The sequence below is a fragment of the Gossypium hirsutum genome, chromosome A13 (assembly GCF_007990345.1).
Source record: "Gossypium hirsutum isolate 1008001.06 chromosome A13, Gossypium_hirsutum_v2.1, whole genome shotgun sequence".
Taxonomy (NCBI): Eukaryota; Viridiplantae; Streptophyta; class Magnoliopsida; order Malvales; family Malvaceae; genus Gossypium; species Gossypium hirsutum.
Window position 1 is genome coordinate 12,025,740 of NC_053436.1, and position 19,224 is coordinate 12,044,963.

General features: G+C 34.0%; 3 protein-coding genes, 1 long non-coding RNA gene and 4 other non-coding genes across 11 annotated transcripts; 6 read left to right on the forward strand and 2 right to left on the reverse strand.

Annotated features, from left to right (window-relative positions):
* Window positions 1-100: 100 nt before the first annotated feature.
* LOC107894127 (uncharacterized) lies at window positions 101-1,726 on the forward strand. The gene is made up of 2 exons (XM_016819341.2): window positions 101-708; window positions 944-1,726. Exons 1-2 carry the CDS (start codon window positions 348-350, stop codon window positions 1,639-1,641), a joined length of 1,059 nt encoding a protein of 352 aa, XP_016674830.2. The 5' UTR covers window positions 101-347; the 3' UTR covers window positions 1,642-1,726.
* A 1,521-nt stretch (window positions 1,727-3,247) lies between these two features.
* Window positions 3,248-3,393, forward strand: LOC121213014 (small nucleolar RNA snoR134). The gene has a single exon (XR_005908383.1). It is a non-coding gene; the product is annotated as a small nucleolar RNA snoR134 (small nucleolar RNA).
* Window positions 3,394-3,422: 29 nt separating this feature from the next.
* On the forward strand, window positions 3,423-3,515 carry LOC121213012 (small nucleolar RNA U36a). The gene has a single exon (XR_005908381.1). It is a non-coding gene; the product is annotated as a small nucleolar RNA U36a (small nucleolar RNA).
* Window positions 3,516-3,566: 51 nt separating this feature from the next.
* On the forward strand, window positions 3,567-3,659 carry LOC121212977 (small nucleolar RNA Z223). Its single transcript, XR_005908347.1, has one exon. It is a non-coding gene; the product is annotated as a small nucleolar RNA Z223 (small nucleolar RNA).
* Window positions 3,660-3,693: 34 nt separating this feature from the next.
* LOC121212985 (small nucleolar RNA Z278) lies at window positions 3,694-3,809 on the forward strand. The gene has a single exon (XR_005908352.1). It is a non-coding gene; the product is annotated as a small nucleolar RNA Z278 (small nucleolar RNA).
* A 364-nt stretch (window positions 3,810-4,173) lies between these two features.
* On the reverse strand, window positions 4,174-6,043 carry LOC107894126 (vesicle-associated protein 4-2). Its single transcript, XM_016819340.2, has 6 exons — window positions 5,503-6,043; window positions 5,173-5,243; window positions 4,980-5,061; window positions 4,759-4,877; window positions 4,592-4,669; window positions 4,174-4,511 (listed from the first exon to the last, which is right to left on the reverse strand). The coding sequence occupies exons 1-6, from the start codon at window positions 5,774-5,776 to the stop codon at window positions 4,332-4,334; spliced, it is 804 nt and encodes a 267-aa protein (XP_016674829.1). The 5' UTR covers window positions 5,777-6,043; the 3' UTR covers window positions 4,174-4,331.
* Window positions 6,044-8,051: 2,008 nt separating this feature from the next.
* Window positions 8,052-8,836, reverse strand: LOC107894940 (uncharacterized). Its single transcript, XR_001683325.2, has 2 exons — window positions 8,613-8,836; window positions 8,052-8,494 (listed from the first exon to the last, which is right to left on the reverse strand). It is a non-coding gene; the product is annotated as an uncharacterized lncRNA (long non-coding RNA).
* A 6,284-nt stretch (window positions 8,837-15,120) lies between these two features.
* LOC107894123 (uncharacterized) lies at window positions 15,121-18,903 on the forward strand. Of its 4 annotated transcripts, none has more exons than XM_041084904.1 (8): window positions 15,128-15,692; window positions 15,792-15,967; window positions 16,505-16,586; window positions 16,688-16,723; window positions 17,017-17,256; window positions 17,342-17,483; window positions 18,079-18,333; window positions 18,606-18,903. In XM_041084904.1, exons 3-8 carry the CDS (start codon window positions 16,569-16,571, stop codon window positions 18,632-18,634), a joined length of 720 nt encoding a protein of 239 aa, XP_040940838.1. In that variant the 5' UTR covers window positions 15,128-15,692; window positions 15,792-15,967; window positions 16,505-16,568; the 3' UTR covers window positions 18,635-18,903. The 4 variants fall into 4 exon arrangements, with proteins under 4 accessions (XP_040940837.1, XP_040940839.1, XP_040940838.1 ...); XM_041084906.1 differs by having other exon boundaries at window positions 16,688-16,714; XM_041084903.1 differs by having other exon boundaries at window positions 15,121-15,692; window positions 18,079-18,903.
* The last annotated feature ends 321 nt before the right edge of the window (window positions 18,904-19,224 follow it).

The following is a 19,224-nucleotide window of genomic DNA, read 5'->3' on the forward strand; positions in this document are numbered from 1 at the left end:
TTGTAGCAGTTGCTTATTAGATATTAAAGGCATTGAGAATGCACCTTGACATATGCTACCTATATAAGTGTTGTCTATAATTCTTTGGATTGATTAGTATGATGTAGAAGAGACAGAGAAAGTAACATATTTACAAGCGAAATACATGTCAAGAGGTACATAAATTTTGGAGAAGTTTGTATTCAAAGTTTTTATGGGCCTAAACAGCAATACCCAAGAAAACCCAGAGGTGAAAGTAGCCCAAGCTACCAAAACAAAACCTTGAAGATAATGGCGAAGCCTCTCAGTTCCCAAATCCTCTGCTAATGGCGAAACCTTTCTAAACCCTAAACCACCTCACTGTTTCAATGACGATCCCAACCATTGCTTCTAATTTCTCACTCAACCCATCACTCTTTCCTCTTAAAACTTCTTCAATTTCTCGGCGCACTGTCCTATCCCGTCATCAAACCCCCCCTTCATTTCTCTCAATACCCCAAGCTTTCATTCCCAGGCCGGCCCCAAATTTCCTTTTACTTTCTGGGAAACGGTTGGGGCTTTCTCTCAATCGAAAATCCAAGTTTTATGCTAATGCTGGCAATGGAGGAGAAGATGGTGGTGTTGATGAAGCGGAGAGGTTGGCAAGAGGAGAGAGTACAATGCCGGAGAGGTTCCGATACTTGACCAAAGAAGCTCCTGATCCTCCTGTTAGGTGGCCTTTCTTTGTTGGTGAGCTTCTTCATATGTCCTATTCAGCTGAGTATTAGAATTTCGCCATGTAATTAGTGAAAATCCCATGAAAACTATTCATAACATAGGTTCCAACGAGTTTAGGGCATTGTTAAAGTTGTCATGTATTACTACCGTTCGGTCACGCCATTACAATCATATAAAGCAAAGAATTGCCATAAAAAAAGTTTAACATAATGCTAATTAATCCACTTTCTCTTTGGACCATGTGCAGCTGTGGCATTCCTTCTCTATGCATGGAGGGCTGTTTTGTTAGAGCTATCTAATTGGAGAAACGCTGCTTTTGGTGTTGTTCGTTTTGTGGGGTACATCTTGAAGCTTGCACTTGCCCTTATTTTCTATTTCATTGGGGATCCAATCACCTCCATGATCAGGTGTATAGAGACTTTGATCTATAGTGTCAGAGCTTTCTACTCTGGGATAGTGGCATATGCCCCTGTTAAAGAACTTACTGTGATTATTGTGCTTGCATCAGCGGTTCTCGCCATTGCTGAGGCTACTGTTCCCAACTCCATAAGTTGTCAACCATATATGCTCACAATATCCGGTCTCATTGGCTATGCAGCCGTGACTGGCTATATCTCTGAGCCACTCTACTGGACTCTATTATTGGGGTTATATAGTTTCTCGCGGGTTATTAAAAAGCGAGATGATGTTACATCAGCACTGCCTGTTGCAGCTGTAATGGCTGCCATCGGGGAACCTTGGGTTAGGATCTTGGTGATCACTTCTTATCTAGCGTTAGCTATCTTTAACCATTCAAAGAAGCTTTCAGAAGTAAGGGAGCAAACAGAAGGTATTGCTATGGAGAGACGGCTTCCAATGCCATTATTAGGTGCAGCCTTGGCTATCGGAATCAATCTTGCTGCCAAGTGGGTTGGTTACCGGCATTTGACATGGATGATAGTGTGAGGACAGTTAATCGGTTTCACACATCTACTGTAACGACATTGATCTTTTGTCTGGAAATAATTTTGTGTCATGTAGATTCATTTCATGGTTTTGGGTTTGGTAGCGTATTTTTCCCCTGTTTTTGTTTTGCTGTGCTATGACATATTGACACAACAGCAACCATACAATATCGGGATGGCATCATTCCTCAAATCTGATGTTCTTCATGCCTTGCAGAGAAGAAACTGTTAATGACAAGTGTATCATGGGAAACCTTGATATTTGTGTTAATGATTCAAGTAGGAAGAATTCGTAGCCAATAATGGCTGTAACATTGGCATATATATATAAAGAGAAAAATATTACCCAACATTAAGAAATAGCATGAGGAGAACTAAAACGAGTACGAAGAAAAAAGAAAGCTCAAATAGACAACATCAGCAAGCTCAATGCATACACACTTTCTAGGACTAGGAACTTTAGGTAACAGCGGAGAAAGAATTTTACGCAGATGGTCAATTGGACGGTTTGGGTGAATCAGGGTAATTTGGATTTTAAAATTTTTCCATCAACTCAATTTGAGAGTTAGGTTGTTTTAGGATAGGATTATTTTACTATTTGGGTTGGGTTTATTTTAGGTTGAGTCAATTTAAGTTTGGATCTATTAGTATTAGTTAGTGATCCCAATTCAATGAGTCCTTTCTTCCGTGATTGATTGTTGGCATTAATCTTAGTCTTACATTACATTTTGTCTGTTTAAATCAATAAAATAGGGGCTCAGTGAGGAGAGAAGCAATGAGGATTACTATATTTTTTTCCAAATATACAACATGGATTATGACAATGCAATAGAGTTGGACTTTCATGTGGATCCGAATGAATTATCTTTTCCATGAAGGTAAATCCTTGCTTGCTAGGCAAGATGATAGCAAGTTACAAATTTTATTTCAATAGGAGATATATTTCTATTACTATAAAATTCATAAATGAAATAATTAATTGTGAGGTTACCATTATCCTATTTGTAGTAACGAATCTTATATGTGTTCTTAAGAAAAGAAAAGAAATTTGTCAAAAAAAAATTGGGGGCTTTAAAAGGTGGGTAATTCAGGTTTAAGTTGAATATGTTTGAAATATTGAAATTTCATGATGAAATTGGTATAGTCATCAATAAAGTTACTTGAATTAGACCCGACCTATCAAGGTACCAGTCTGAAGAACGACATTGAATTAATTAACTTGAGAATCGGTACAGATGAATTGAATATAATATAATTTTTTATTTTATTTTTAAATTATTTAATGATTAATTTAACTGAATCAATTCAAACACATTGAATCAAACCAATGAATTAATAGTCTCACCACTCATATAATTTTGAAAACCTTAATCATCAAATTTGAAAGGCCCAAATATATGAAATTGTGAGTCTAAAAGTTTAGTAATGAGCTAAGTTTTATTGACGGTGAGCCCAGCACCCCAGTAGTTTTATTGAAGTAGTTAACTAGGGTTTGTTTCAAAGTTGTATATAAATGATAGAAGAGCACCTCTGTTGTTCATATTCTCGTCCCAGAGCTTCCATCCTTGTCCATTGTTTTCCATTTGTTCTGATGCCAAAAGTAACATATGCACAAACTCTCCCGGGCTTATCTGATTTTTAGATTTTGAAGAAAAATGCCCCAATGTTGGTGCTAAAACCATGCTGTTTTACGTGTTGCGGAACAGCCTTTCTTTTCCACTGGCTCTTCTGTGTCAAATCGGCGGCTACATCCCCATCTCATTTTTCTTTTTGAAGTTGTGCTGGCGATGATTACTTTTATTTTATCCGCGCTTCCGAGAGCAATCGATGAAGCAAATAAGTAATAAAAATGGTTGAATTTCTTGATATGAGCCAGCAACCCACCATTTATAATAAGAAAAAAAAATGACTTTTTTGTTTAATGGATCTTGGCAATGAGGATTTATATGCAGCTTTAAAATGCCAGTTCTGCTTCTGAAGATTCTTGATTGAGAAAGCTGTTTTATTCCTGAGCCTGTAGACATGTTTTAAACAATAAATGTTTTAGAACTTGGTCCATGATGAGTAATCCATTTCATTGAGATGTAGATTTCCTCAAGACCCTGTTTTCCAGGGTGAACTTACTTGAGGCGCTACATTGTTCATGACTTTACTGGATCTACGTGAGACCTCCCTTTTTTTTCAATAAAAAATCTTTATCCATTTCATTGAGATGTAGATTTCCTCAAGACCCTGTTTTCCAGGGTGAACTTACTTGAGGCGCTACATTGTTCATGACTTTACTGGATCTACGTGAGACCTTCCTTTTTTTTTCAATAAAAAATCTTTCTTTTCTGCTTTCATTGGAAGTGACTATGTTGTGAACCAATTGTTATATGATAAATCCAGTTTGGACCATGAGGGAGAGAGGGAGAGAGGTACAGAGAGCATGACTTTTATGAATTATACAACTCTTTGAAAATCTGAAGTAGCCAAGTTTATGAGTGCACTTTAACAAAAAAATTAAAGGAAAACCATAATGAACGTGACATGGTTCTTCCAAATTCCACAAATTTGTTACTTATATACCCCATTATCTACAATAAATTTGGGGACATGACAGTGGTTGAAAAATGGAATTCAGCTCAAATTTACCACATATGACAACATAAACAGAAAGCAATGGAAAAGATTGAATGGAGTTGGTAATTGCTAAGTAGGAGCAACACCTTCAACCTGCTGCTTAGCTAGGTATCTTTCCCTCCGTTCTTTCCATTCATCTATAACCAGTCCTTCCCCTACGATACGCGGTCCCGTCTCTTCTTGTGGCTTTTTCCGCGATTCCAGTGCTGCTTCTGCCTCCGCCAGTTGACGTTTTAGTTTTTCCAGTGCCTTTGAGACCAATATGTTTTTTAGAAACAGACTACGAATAAACCAAGTAATCCAGTTCTGATTATGTTTTGATTACTTACAGGACAAGAACGTTCTGGGTCTAGAAAAACTACAAGTAATATCTGCTCAACTGTGACCTCATCCTTTTGCTCCTCAAACTGTTGCAAGATTGTTATACCACACGTTTTCAGTTTCACTATTTGACATGAAGAAATTTTATGTTCTAAATGTATCTGCAGAATTATACCAGTTCTGGGACATAATCTGTTTCTCCTTTCACTTTTAAGCTCATGATCTTGAACTTAACCCTGCTCTTTTTTTCCATTGGTTTCTCATTGTTCTCCGGTGGTTCCACAAACTTGAATACTGTTCGTCAGAAAAAACAACTCATTAAAACCATAAATCAATCAGTGTTCTTCTGCCAATGCATAGAAAGTAGTAATGGGGTTATTTAAATTGATGGATTACCGGTTGCGATAATGCTTTCTCCGGGACCAAGTATACCTTCCGGAGGTCGCATGTAACAACTCTTTGGTGCGGTTGTTTGGAACTGTAGAAGGAACCACAAAGCTCTCACTCATTAGATGTTTTGAATCAATGTAGAACCAGTAGCAACATGTTTTTACCACACATCAGACATTAATAAGGACATGTTCCATACCTTGAATGCTACATGGGACTTGCTAGTGTTCTTAATGTCAATGGCACTCCTGACCTGTTTACCTGGTTCATCTACAGAAACCACAAACTTCAACCTCATGCACCCAGATTGAGTTACTCAAATTAACTTACTGGCAATTATAGCACATCACTAGCCATGAAATCTCACTTTTAGCAATTGAATCACTTGAGCAGAAACGCATTTGCAATAAGTAAAAGGACCCCTTTATCAGTTCCACAAACAGAATAGGATCATGCAATGGAAACCAAATCATAAAAGCCAAAAAATTTACTTGAAAACCCCATCCCAGTTAAAAGGTGAGAAACTTACAAGGAAAATATAACTTGTTGGAAGGATCAAGCCTAAGTCTTCTTCGAGCAGGAAGCAAAGATTTGGCCATAGAAAAAAATGCATTTGAAGAAGTCACAGTTGATCTTTCACTACTTGGGGTTTGCTGGTAAACATTGTTGTTCCCCATTGATGATGAAGAAGATGAAGATGAGCCATTCCCATTGCCACTACTCATCTGCCACAACTTCGGCATCCTACAAAGACTCCAAACTTTCCCTTCACCTTCAGATTTCTCCTCATCAACACCCATCATATTTTTTGGCTTTACACACACACTTGGATCTGTCTATGTTTGTAAGTTCAATACACAGAAGCAAATAAAAAGTCGAAACAAGGGTGGAATTTTGTTCGTAAATGGATATGGGGTAGGAATTAAATATTAAACTAAGTTATTATATCAGTTTTGGGGATGTGGTTTGAGTTGTCACTGTTGTTGAAAGCTCCTTAACGTCTAATAACATATGCTTGCAAGCAAAACATATATTTTTGTTTTGTTTTCTTGGCATTCAACTTTCATGGTTACTTAATTTTCATTGTTGGAAAAGGACAGTGCAATGCTGATGTCTATTCATTTTTTGATTCTATGTAATCATTTGATATAAATATATATTTTTGTAGAAAATAAGCCTTAATTTTGCTTAGAAAGAATGGATTGAAAGGTTCGAAAAATACAATATCGAGATGAGCTCATGGAGTGTGCTCTGTTTTTGATGAAATGTTATGATGTAAACAACATATATTACTTTTGGAGCATTAAAATAACATCCACCCATGTGGCCCTCTTGCAAAATTATTCAAAATCTAATAATAAATATAAAAGAAAAGCATCTTTCTTTTTTTCATCCCAATGTCAAATCAGGTTTGACAGGCAATGATTTCACCCACAACACTTTGGATCTTTGCAAATATTTTCATTTTTGTTTTTTTTCTATATATATATTTTTTCTTTAACCAATCACACTGTATACGGCATAATATTTTTATATTTTTATGTATAAATATAATTAAAACATTTGTTACCCATCCGTTAATTATCTTTTACGGTGAAACTATAAATTCACATGACATATTAAATTATTATTTTAGATAAAAATTTTAAGTTAAATAATACAATTAGCCTCTATATTTAACTTAATTTTTTTATTTTATTTTTTATTCTCTTATCTTCAGTTTTCCTCATTTCTCTCTCTTTTTTATGTTCTTTTTAACTTTATTTTTTTCTTCTTTTATGTTCCCTCATTCCTTCTCCATATTCCAATGACGGTTTCAAGAGTTGCCTCAAATGATTTTTGTGTAACGAGGCTCTTAAATCCATCGTATGGTTAAATATTACATATTAACAAGTAAACTTTAGTTGACTGTTTGACATAAATTGTAGACGCCTCATGTTTGAAATCCCAATTCTTTGAATTAATTATTAGATCATTCAAGCAAAACAATTTTCTAGATGCCTCATGTTTGAAATCTCATTTCTTTAAATTAATTACGTGGAAAATAGAGATGAAGAAGAAGGGAAAACAAAGGTAAATGCAAAAGAGAATAGAAAATAAAGAAAGAAAAAAAAAAGAAAGTTAAAAGAACATAAATGAAAAAAATTAAATTGCTCAAAACGAAAAAATATGGGGAGTAATTATATAATTTAATCTAAACTTTTTATTTGAAATAATGATTTAACGTGCCACGTCAGCTTACTGTTATAGCGTTAATGATAATTAAGAGTTTAGTGGCTAAAATATTTACAAAATGTTAACATAAGTGACTAAAAATATAACATTTCACATATAAATGACTAAAATATAACCTAAGATAAAATAAAAGTGAGTATTAGATAGTTTAGCCATAGAACTATGGTTGGTCTTGAAAATTTAAAAAAATGTTTTATTTAAAGAAAAAAGAAGGAAAAATGATGAATTTGCATTCATAGAAATTTCGTGTTGAACTCATAAATGAAAACTTATATTGATATTTTATTTTAAAACTTTTGAAGCTTATAAACGTTACTTACCACTCTCATTTTGTGACTCATATACTTCACGTGCATTCTTAAATAAGAATTCCCAATATAATTTTATGTATTTGGGGGTGTAATATACAAGATATATTAAGAAATCTATTTACCAGTTTAAAATGCACAATAAATTAGATAAAACTCATATAAGATATACACACAAAATTGGAAAAATCGAATATAGAAATTAAATTAATTTGAGACCTAAAATTAAAACCCAGAAGGCCTCAAATATTAATTAATTTACACCTACTTGCCTAAGTAGTTTCTCCTAGATCTATATATTGGTTGCATTGGTCTACTACACATGCAAAAGTTTGCTTGTCTAATAACCCAGTTGATTTATCATTTAACTTGACTATGTTTCAAATTAAAAGAAAAAGAGGTTGAGAAACCTACTATTGTGCATAATACTCACTCTGAAATTAATATGTATAATAAATTTCTTCCCTTCTGCATGAAAAAGAAAAAAAAGGGAAAACTTTTATATATCCTTGGATAATGTTATGATTGGTTTGGCAAATGGAAAACCTTAAATTTGGTCATCATTTTCTTTGCATTTGATTTGAAGCTATAACGATATTTAAAGCATATACATTAATAAGTCAGTCACCCTCTCCATGTATTACAAACTGTATATAAAATGCACAAATATCCCTCTTTTTCCTTCTTGTTATCCTTTCACTGTATTTCCCATTGTTATGGTTATGATTAATTACATAATTGTTCTAAGTGATTCTTCAGATTGATGGCGCATTTCTTCCCTGTCTCTCCTCCTTGAACAAGTGGATGCTGCTGCTGCTGATGGTCTCTCCCTTTGTGAGGATCCCACCACATTATTAATGGCAGCTTGGTGGTGGTGCTTAGCTGAGCTCCATAGGCATAGCTGTTTTTCCTTGGAAACTTCAGCTGCCGTAAGAGTAGTGGCGGCAACAGCCCACGCCTTACTCTTCCAACTCATTCCTACAACATATATAAACACACAGAGAACAGCGAAAAACTTAGGGTTAGATGAGGCATATAAATATTAATGAAGGGAGAGAGAGGAAAATAAGGAGATTAAAAGGAAAGAGGCAGTTACTTTTTTATAGCATGTTGTTTTGGCGAATACCAAAGGCCCTTCTCCTTCTTCTTCTTCTTCTAACCAGCGGCTACTTTTGTTATGTTCAGCCCATAATATATGGAACAAGTTACTGTTTTTCCCTCTTCTTTCTTCATCACTTACCTTATGTTACATTCTCCTCCTATCATTTCTAAATAAATTTCTATATCTTGTATCCCGATTAATTTTAAAATCCAACTGGATTAATTTCTTAAATGATGGATAATCTCTCTCTACATTAGTTTTTTTTTTCATTTATAAGATTTAATGATTCAATAACTTGAACACTTAAAAAGTTTAAGACACTAACCTTACTATTATAAAGCTTTTAATTGCACTTGAATTCAATATTACTAACTTAGTAAAATTATCAAAAAGAAAAAAAATATTAGATATCCATGTCATTACTTTAAAAACATCTGTTCATATAAAAAATTTCTTATTTTGATTTATTTTACTTTTAATAATATATTTGTTTCTAATAAATATTATTTACCCTTTAAGAATTATTTGTATTTAAGTGGGTGTTACGAATTTTGGTATACCAAAAATAAAAATAAAAAATGAGTGCAAAAAAAATAGATATGAAATTAGGTCTTAATCAAAGGGAAAATTTGAAGAAAATGTTGTTTTTAAAAAATAATTAGGGATTTAGAGCCAATTTCTCAATATTTTAAAAAAATAAGTTAATTTTGAAGAGATAAATAGAAAACATGTCTTGCAGGAAGGTTTTCTGCTGATATATGCTTAAGTCTCAAGTTTGATTCCCCTCCTATTTTTTACATTTGTATTTTTTATTTCATATTATTTTAATTTTTTAAAATTTTTAATTAATAATGAATAAATATATTATTTTCAAGTTCTTTAATTCATCTTTATAATTAATAACTCTTTTATTTATATAAATAAAATAATAAATATGTAATTATATATTTTTATATTTATCATTTGTGTTATATATTTTTGTTTCTCCCTCCAAAATCGATCTATTTTCCTAAATATCTAAAAATTAACTTATTTCCCGATTATCTTTCAAAATCGACATACATTGCTAATTAATTAACCCCTTAATGAAAAGCTCCTAGTGTCCTTCAAGTTAGGTTTCCAGCGGGCCTTAGTAATGGATGGGATGAAAGCGATAATTTAAACTAAACCTTTGCAGAATTTCATCAAACGCATCAACGCTCCTTAACATACAATTATTATTTGTACAAGAGAGGCAAAAGCCTAGCTATACAGGCAAGCCAACTTTTACAACATGGAACATATATTTGTACAAACTAAAGAAAAAAGAAAGGTACTATACGTACAAATACTCTGTCGACTGTTAGACAGCTTTAGAAGAAGTTAAGGCACTCAAAAGAGTCAAAGTAAAAGGTTAAGGACATTGAATCAGTTGATGAACATATTTGGTTGAGATTAATTAGGAGTTGGGACCCCAGCAGCTCAAGTACATGACAGTCCTGAGGGAATCCTCAGCCTGTTTAAGCTTGCTCTCATTACTGCTTTTACCAGACTTATCAGTACTCATTGGATCAAAGCATCCTGAAATGCCTTTTACTGGCTTTGAACAACATCCCATACCCGACTCAGTTTTTGGAGCTTGGTCTTTGGTGCTTGTGTTCCTCAAGCTCATCTCTGCCTACTTTTCTATACTTGTCTCTTCTGTGTAATCAAGGGAGTGGGAGAGAGAAAGAAAGAAAGAAAGAAAGAGAATTTTGGAGAAAATTACACGAGAGAGATGACTGGAAATCATGTATATATAATCACCACCTTGGGACCAATACCAGTTTTAAATTGGTGGTCTTTAGGAAAAGAAAATTGTTTATTGGAGATGGTTTCCACTTGACATGTATGATGGATACATAAATAGATTAATCCATTGAGGATCTAATTCATCTGATTAATCCACCTGGCGAAATCCATTCCATCTAAATTTAATATTGTGTAGTAGAGTTGAATTTCATTCCACCTCACCTCTGCTTCATGATCTTTTCTACCAATGGATTTGTTACCTACAAAAGCATCAATTGGGTTGTATTTTATTGTCTCTAACCTGTGATTTAACCTTAGTATCTCAACTGTGTTACAGAGAAGAAGTGAGTGGCAAATGCAACACTGCCAGGTTTCTAGGTACTAATGCATGTTAGTGGGCTAGATTCCATTAGAGGAAAGACTGACATGAATAAAGTTAAAAATCAATCCCTATATCCCATCTCAGTCTTTATGGAAACTATTATATATGGCAATACCTACATTTCCCCCCTTTCTTCCTTATTCTTTCTGGGGGTTCTACTTTACTAATAAAAATAACTTTGAAAATATTGCAGGTTGAGGAAGATGCTGCGCACGTTCCTTCCTTCCTTAGGCATTGGAGCACAAGGCATATATGCACGTGAGTTGATGAATACCCTGGACACGTTCATCACTCAACACTCACGGGATAAGACTGACACATAACTCTCCACTGCCACTTGCAATTTAGTTTTTGTTTACTACTTTGAATCAAAGACTGAACTAAAGATAGTAGTTGATATTTAAGTAACATTTGAGGCAAATCCTAGTTTTGAAGCTATCTTTTTTAAGTTGGTGCTAAATTAGTGCCTTCTTTATACAAGAAAAGAGTTATTCTCCGAAACCTAATGCACTGCTCGGTCTGCAGTTTGTATTAAATTGAAGTCCAGAACAGTTGAGTATTGATCCATTGATATGATTAATGATTAAAAATTAAGTGAACAGAAACTACAATTGTACTACAAAGTTCATGGTTAGATTAATTAAATATAACTTGTAAAACTGTAACAGTAATGTAGCGTTAAATCCTGTTGGGTTTTTGACACACTTTAACCGGGTAAAGTAAGAATTTCAAACAGAGCACCAGCAGCAACGTACTATACCCGGATAAAATATGAAGGAAAAATGCTTGAAGTTCAAGCTTTTAGCTATTGTTGGGGATTTTTGACAGCAGAGGAACGGAGCAGAGGAAGAAATACAGGACAGAACAAGGCAGTATTTTTACTTGCTCACAAATGTGCAGCAAGGGAGCTATGGCTTCAGCTCATTTAGCTCATTCATTCATTCAATTAGAAAAACAATACATTTATAGATAAAACACATTACCAAATACTACCTACTCCCACTTAGTAGCCTAGGGACTTGCTAAGCATTACTTGTACACATCAATAAGCTGAATTATCAGCTCAATCATCACCTAAACCCATCAAAACATCAATAACTAAGTTCATTTTCGACCAAACTAAACTAAGTTGCAACTACAACAGTCAACATGTTGCTGCAGCATGCAGCATGCATACAAGCCGTATGCACTCAACAAAAACATAACAGCATGGATGGCCAATTTCCAACACTCTTCCTTGGACTTCATGCTGCAAATGTCATTCATTCATCAAGTTTTTGAACTTGGCAGTCCTTAGATGCTTTCTTTCAAGCTGACCCTGCACAAGCACTTCATTTTCAACCTTGGCAAATGGAGTCTTCTCCTCCTTCACAGCCTTGGTTGACAACACATCTTGCCTTGTTCCCTATTACAGTCCTGCTTCTTCTTGCATAAACAGCTTGCAAGTATAGTTTGCTTGCCTTCAGTCTGCCATTTTTGGCTTGCACCCACTCGGGCTTGCATTTTGCTGCTCGCAACTATACACCTTTGACAGGCTCACTTTTTTGCTTACTATCTTCAACAGGTGTCTTCAACTTTGCTGCTTGCAACCATACACCTTTGACAGGCTCGCACTTTGGCTTACTGTCTTCAGTTGGTGTCTTCAATAGGCTCGCAACTATCACTTCTTGCTAAGCTTGCAGCTTTGACATCTTGCTAAGCTTGCAGCTTGCACATTGGAAAACTCACATTCTTTCCTTGAAACTCCTCCTTCAGTCTATCCCAGGCTTGTTTTGGTGTCTTCATTTTAACCACCCATATGTGATAGCCTTCTCCATTGGAGACTGGTGGTGCAGCTGGTGAGAAGCCTGATGAAGCCATCGTTTTTTTTAAAGTTTGCTAGAACAGGTCCCTTAAGAATGCAGCTCTAGATACCAATTGTTGGGTTTTTGACACACTTTAACCAGGTAAAGTAAGAATTTCAAACAGAGCACCAGCAGCAACGTACTATACCCGGATAAAATATGAAGGAAAAATGCTTGAAGTTCAAGCTTTTAGCTATTGTTGGGGATTTTTGACAGCAGAAGAACGGAGCAGAGGAAGAAATACAGGACAGAACAAGACAGTATTTTTTCTTGCTCACAAATGTGCAGCAAGGGAGCTATGGCTTCAGCTCATTTAGCTCATTCATTCATTCAATTAGAAAAATAATACATTTATAGATAAAACACATTACCAAATACTACCTACTCCCACTTAGTAGCCTAGGGACTTGCTAAGCATTACTTGTACACATCAATAAGCTGAATTATCAGCTCAATCATCACCTAAACCCATCAAAACATCAATAACTAAGTTCATTTTCAACCAAACTAAACTAAGTTGCAACTACAACAGTCAACATGTTGCTGTAGCATGCAGCATGCATACAAGCCGTATGCACTCAACAAAAACATAACAGCAGCATGGATGGCCAATTTCCAACAAATCCCTCCATATTACTCTTCCAGATGTAGCAATTAATATTCATCCACCGGTTTACGTATTGATCTCGCTTTTGAATCTCGATTAATTGAGTCTCCTGTTTCAGGTATTATTTCGAGACCTTCTGTTTATGACTATCTTTAAATATGATTATTGTTATTGATTCAATGATCTTTATAGGACGTGGTTAGCGAGAATTAATTATTGACGATAGATTGACTGGTAAAACAACAATAGCCATGGATATGATTCTCAATTAGTAAGGGCAAAATATAATATGTGTTTATGTAGTTATTAGTCAAAAAAAATCTTCCGTGCACTACTGCAAAACAGGTTTTTAGCGGCGTTTGAATAGAAAACGCCACTAAAAATCGAATAGATTGAGTATTAGCGGCGTTTTTAAGAAAGCGCCGCTAAAGATCGAGCATTAGCGGCACTTTCTTAAAAACGCCGCTAAAAGATTAAGCAGAACTACGTCGTTTTACTTCAGTGGCATAGTGGCGCTTTGTGGAAAACGCCGCAATAGCTTGAGTTTTGGCGGCGCTTTTTTAAAAACGCCATTATAGATTTAAACTATTTTAAGGTTTATGGATTATGGGTTTAAGGGTTGGGATTTAAGGTTGATGGTCTATGTTTTATGATTTAGGGGTTTGGAGACTATAGTTAATGGGTTTAGGGTCTAAATTAATTAGTATTTTTTAATTTATATATTAAATAATATCTTATATAATTATAAAAGAGATAATATTAATTTTAATATTTTAAAATTATAACAAATTATTTATTGAAAAATAAATAAAAAAGTAACAGATTGATATGGATAGGTAATTATCTATTTTGGATAAGACCAATTTATAACAAATTAAATAAGGTCTTATTTTTATTTTGAATTCGATTTTATTTTGATCATATCTAAAACCGACTTTATAAACAATATAAATTAACTACACTATTCACTTAGCCATGGGAAAGTTAATTTCATTTTATTTACTTGATCATGAAAAGTTACACTTTGATAACTAAAATATTTAATTAGAAGTTTTCATTTAATTAAGTTACGAAGCTGTTAAAATCAATGTTATTGCTTTCTTTAAACACTAACCCCTAATCTCTTAAATCAATAACCCTTTAACCCCTAAACCCTAAATCTCTAATCATAAACCCTTAAAACTACAAACACTAATTAGTTACTCTTTAAACACCACACCCTAAATCTCAAATCATAACCCCTTAAGACTAAAAACGATAAACCTTAATCCCAACACCTTAAACCCTAAATCTCAAATCATAAACCCTTAAAACTCCAACCTGTAAACCCTAACACCCAAACCCCAATCCTTAAACCCCAAGTCCTAAAACTAACTTTTAAACCCATAAAATGTAAATCATAAATCCCAAACTCTAAACTATAACCCATAAATCATAAACCCTAAAATCTAAAAATAAATTTTATATGGATATTAAGTATATATATAATAATTTAATGTAAGAGCAAAAAACAAAACACAAAAAAAAAGAAAAAAAAAGTGAAATGGCAAAATGATTGCAAAATGTTGCTGTTTTCAAGCTTTATTTTATATGTTAATTTAAAAATTATAAAAATATTTAAAAAAATTAAAAATTAAAAATTAAAAATTAAAAATTAAAAATTAAAAATTTAATATTTTAGTTTTTATTTCAGTTAAAAAGTTCAATATTCAAAATTTTAAAAAAAAATTCTGAAAAATAATAAACTCAGCACAAAAATTTTGGAAGAAAAAATAAAAAAATGTTAAAAATGAAAAAAATTAAAATTAAATAAAAAGTTTAGATATAGTGGCGTTTTTGATGAAAACGCCGCAAAAAGACCAATAATTTTTAGTTCCCCGCTCATTACTCCCTCCTCTTCTCATTTCTGTCGCGCCTTAAATCCCTAAATTATTTTGTACTTATTCCTTTTTCCCTTTTACTCTGAAAATTTGCCCCTAAATTCGCCCCTCTTCTCTCCCTCGTCTCTGCAAATCAGTTTTTTTCTTCTCATCTCAGTTCTCGCCCACCGCCGTCTCCGCTGATTTTTTCCGGATCTGACCTGATTTTTTACGCGTTTCCTTTCGCTACAAATTCTTTCATTTTTCTTTCCTTTTTTTCTGTAAACCAAAAGCTTTGGCAGCAAATTACTAATCAATGGCTTTCTACTTGAACTACAATACCCACTTTTCACTCTTTTTCTCCCTTTTGAGCTTCTCCTTCTCCCAATTCGATGTCGTCGAGGCTCCATCTCTGGCCGCCGATTCTTGCAACGGTATCTTCTTGTCTTATGCTTACAGTTCCGGGACCAAGTTGAAACCCACCGATCCTACCCACCAGCCCTACAGGTTCGAGTCGGTTTTGATGGTGCTCAACAACGGCGATGACGAGCTTAAATCGTGGAAGGTTTCCGTGGAGTTTCAAAACGATGAGTAATACAAATTCTTGTGCAGGTAGTCAAACTTTCTTGTGCAGTTAGATTATGCTATTCTTTTGAAATCTCTTATATCCCATCTCGTAAAAAAGCTTAATACAAATTCTTTTTTCTACAGTACATGAAATTGAAACCATCCGCAAAAGTTTCCCAGCTAATGCAGTCATTAAGTCCATTAAACTCTCAGAATGGGACTCATGGTGATGCCTTATCCGGATCGAGCTCAATGGATTCCAACGGAGCAGCTTGACTAGTCAAAATGTTTAATCCACTTGATAAAATTTGAATGCATGGGTGAAGTGGCTATCCCTTTTCTACCCTTTTTTTTTGCTTTATATATTGAGATGAAAATACGATGTGCTTGTTATCATCAGTGACAGTGGATTGGAATAAGTTACAATGGATCCAATCCTAAGTTCTACCTGGGTTTTTAACATAGGATTTTTTAAGGTATAAAAACAAGATTGAGAGAGAGAGGGTGGGAATAGGTTTATATTATGTCTGCAATGTAAGGATGTGGGGGTAAATAGTGCAGTCTCTGGGTTTTAACTAGTGGTTGAGGGGACACAATTCAACAAATAGCTTATGGTTTATTTATTTTATCATTTGAAATTGAAGAAAAGAGGAAAGAAAAATTAGTGTCTTACAAAGGGAAAGCTTCATTTCATATGGTTTCCTCTGAAGTCTGGACATAATCTGTCTAAAGTGTTTCAAGATGGAAAGATTAGTTTCCTGTCAATGCTTTCAATCTTCACTTTTTCAGTAACCCTGTATTCTGAAATTTTATGCTTTAGTGCATTGAGTGGGTTTTCTCTTTTTGGTTGCATGCAGGAGCTAAAGATTAGGCCATGCCCTGTTGTCTTTTCATCTTTTTTCTGGTGGCCCTAAGGCCTGCATGTACAAGGTTCTTCAGGTTATACTTTGAAAACTCCATTTTTTTATAACCTTATATATGAAAATACTTGTTTCCATTTGTTTCTGTGGTGATATAGCTTTATGATTTCTTTGCTGCAGATGATTGTGGGATCCTGTGAAGTGAAAGTAAATCCAGTATATTATCTTTCGACAACTTTTAAATCATGCTATTGTATTCATTCTTTCCCGTTTTCTTTTGATTACTGAATAGATTAAAATTGGTTTTATTGTTAAGAGAAATATTACCACATCAATCCTGAAAATCATTGTCTCTCTTTTCCATATGACATAAAAATAAACCAATTGTTGGTATAATGGCATTTCAGAAAAGATGCTTTCCTAGAGTAATAATCAATATGGTTTATGAACATTGCTATGGACATTTAAGTTCTACTGGTCTAGTAAATCTTCTTTGACTTCCGATGAAGGATGACCTCCAACTGGTGAAGGAGTGCTTTTCAGGCCATATTTTTTATTCCAGTCCAGTGGATTTTACCAGTGATTTGGGTGCTCGATTTGTTGTTCACCCAACAGTTCTCAGAATGTCTCATCCTCCAAGAATAGCATCATGGATAGCAAATGGCATTGCTTCTGGACTTGATGCTCTCTTCCTCAGTAGGTTTGAATCCCATCATGCTGAGTATTGGCAGACTCTATATGCTTCTATTGTAAGTGTACTATAAATTTTATTAGTCAACTTATTACTTCCATTTTTCTTATATTTATTGTTTACTCATTACCATTATTTTGCAGAGGATGGGGGCACCATATCTCATATTATGCTCGAAAACTGACGATCTTGCTCCTTATCAAATCATCCACAATTTCGCTCAAAGAATACAACAACTTGGGGGTGACGTAAAACTTGTTAAGTCTAATGGTTCTCCTCATGTAGGTTTGTTTCTAAACTTATGAGAAACTACTTATATTAGAACATGATCATACTATATATAAAGTGTTAACCAGGGTTCGGCAACACCGCAGTAACATATTGGGCCTGTGTGTGTGTATTGGGGGGGGGGAATTATAATTGATAGTCATGCATTCATCTTCAAGCATCCATCACATGGGTCCGGACCCATGTTGTTTGCATGCATAAGAATAGGTTTGTAAATTTATTTCTTAAACATAAGCCTAGCTGACGCATCAGTGGAGAAAAATGAAAGAAGGATATCAAAAAGAGAAGGAGAAGATGTACAGAATAGAGAAATTTCTTGTAACTGTTTCTAGTTGGTCAAAGCTTCTTGATTTGAAATAACTAGGTAGTTGGTGGTGAAATTATCATAGATCACTTATATAACTTTAACAAATCTAGATATATAATATGTGGTGGAGTCCATCAAATATATAGAATTGATAAAATGAATTCCTAAAATATAATAGTTTCATTTGCAGCAGTAGATTTAGCTTCTTGTTTTTGAATACAAGCTGAAAGCTTATTCAGGCAATAGCATTGGCATTCAACTTGTGTCAATTAATGGTCTTTACAGGTCATTATCGGGATTATCCAGTTGATTACAGGGCTGTTGTGATTGAGCTTCTTGGTAAGGCATCTGCCTTATATTTTGGAAGAATTCAACAACTTGAGAGTGAACAAGTGGGATCAGCTGAGGCACATGATGAGATCTCTGAGCCAATCTCCAATATGGGAAAAACAGCTTTAAGCCCAAACCTGAGTTTTCAGGGAACTCTTCTGATGCAAAGTGATCATTTCCTCTTACCTAGTTCAATAGAATACTATGAAGGTAGAGATTTTGGGTCTGTGCAAGATGAAATATAGTTTGTATAGTATATTTGAAGAAAGGAACATTTGTTCAGATAAAATATAGTATATATAGTATATATTATTATTCTTTAAAGAATAATTTCTATATAACGTTAAACAACAGTAGGAGGTAAAATATAGTTTGAGGTGGAATTGAGCAAAGGCTTCAAAACTGTGATTTTGAGTTGAGTATCATAGCTGTGAACTAATTTTCTCATCAAATATCATAATCTCATGGAAATTAATATGCAGAAATTGGAGAGAAGAAGAGAAGAACTTGAATAATTGCTCTTGGGAGAAAGGGTATGAGAGAATGTGGGTGATTAAGTCAAATGGAGAAAGGGACATCATGTCCTTGTTGTGTGCAAGTGTTTTCTCCCTAAGACAGGCAAGGAACCATATATTAGAATGGTTCAACTTAAAGATGCTTCCTTGTACTCATTCTCATACTCTTTATATTTTCCAATGCTTTCTTCGAGTAGGATACTAAGAATTTCCTGTACTATTCTTTCTGATTGCTTATAAAATAGTTTGCTCATTAGAACCTTCATTTTCTCGTCTTTTATTTATTTGTGTAAATCATTTTTCTTTATTTAGTGACACAACGAATCTTTGAACATAATTTCTGTTGAGTTACATATAAATGATTTTTAAAAAATTGTGTATAGTTTAAAGTTCAAATTTCAAAAATAAAAATAATATAATATTTATCATAGAAAATAAATATTATTTAATTGAAATATATTTTTTAAAGTTTATATTTTTTAGCGGCGTTTTTAAAAAAGCGTCATTAAAGGTTTGTTATATAGTGGCGTCTTGAAAAAAGCGCTGCTAAATGTCATGGTCTTTAGCGGCGCTTTTTCTTTAGCGG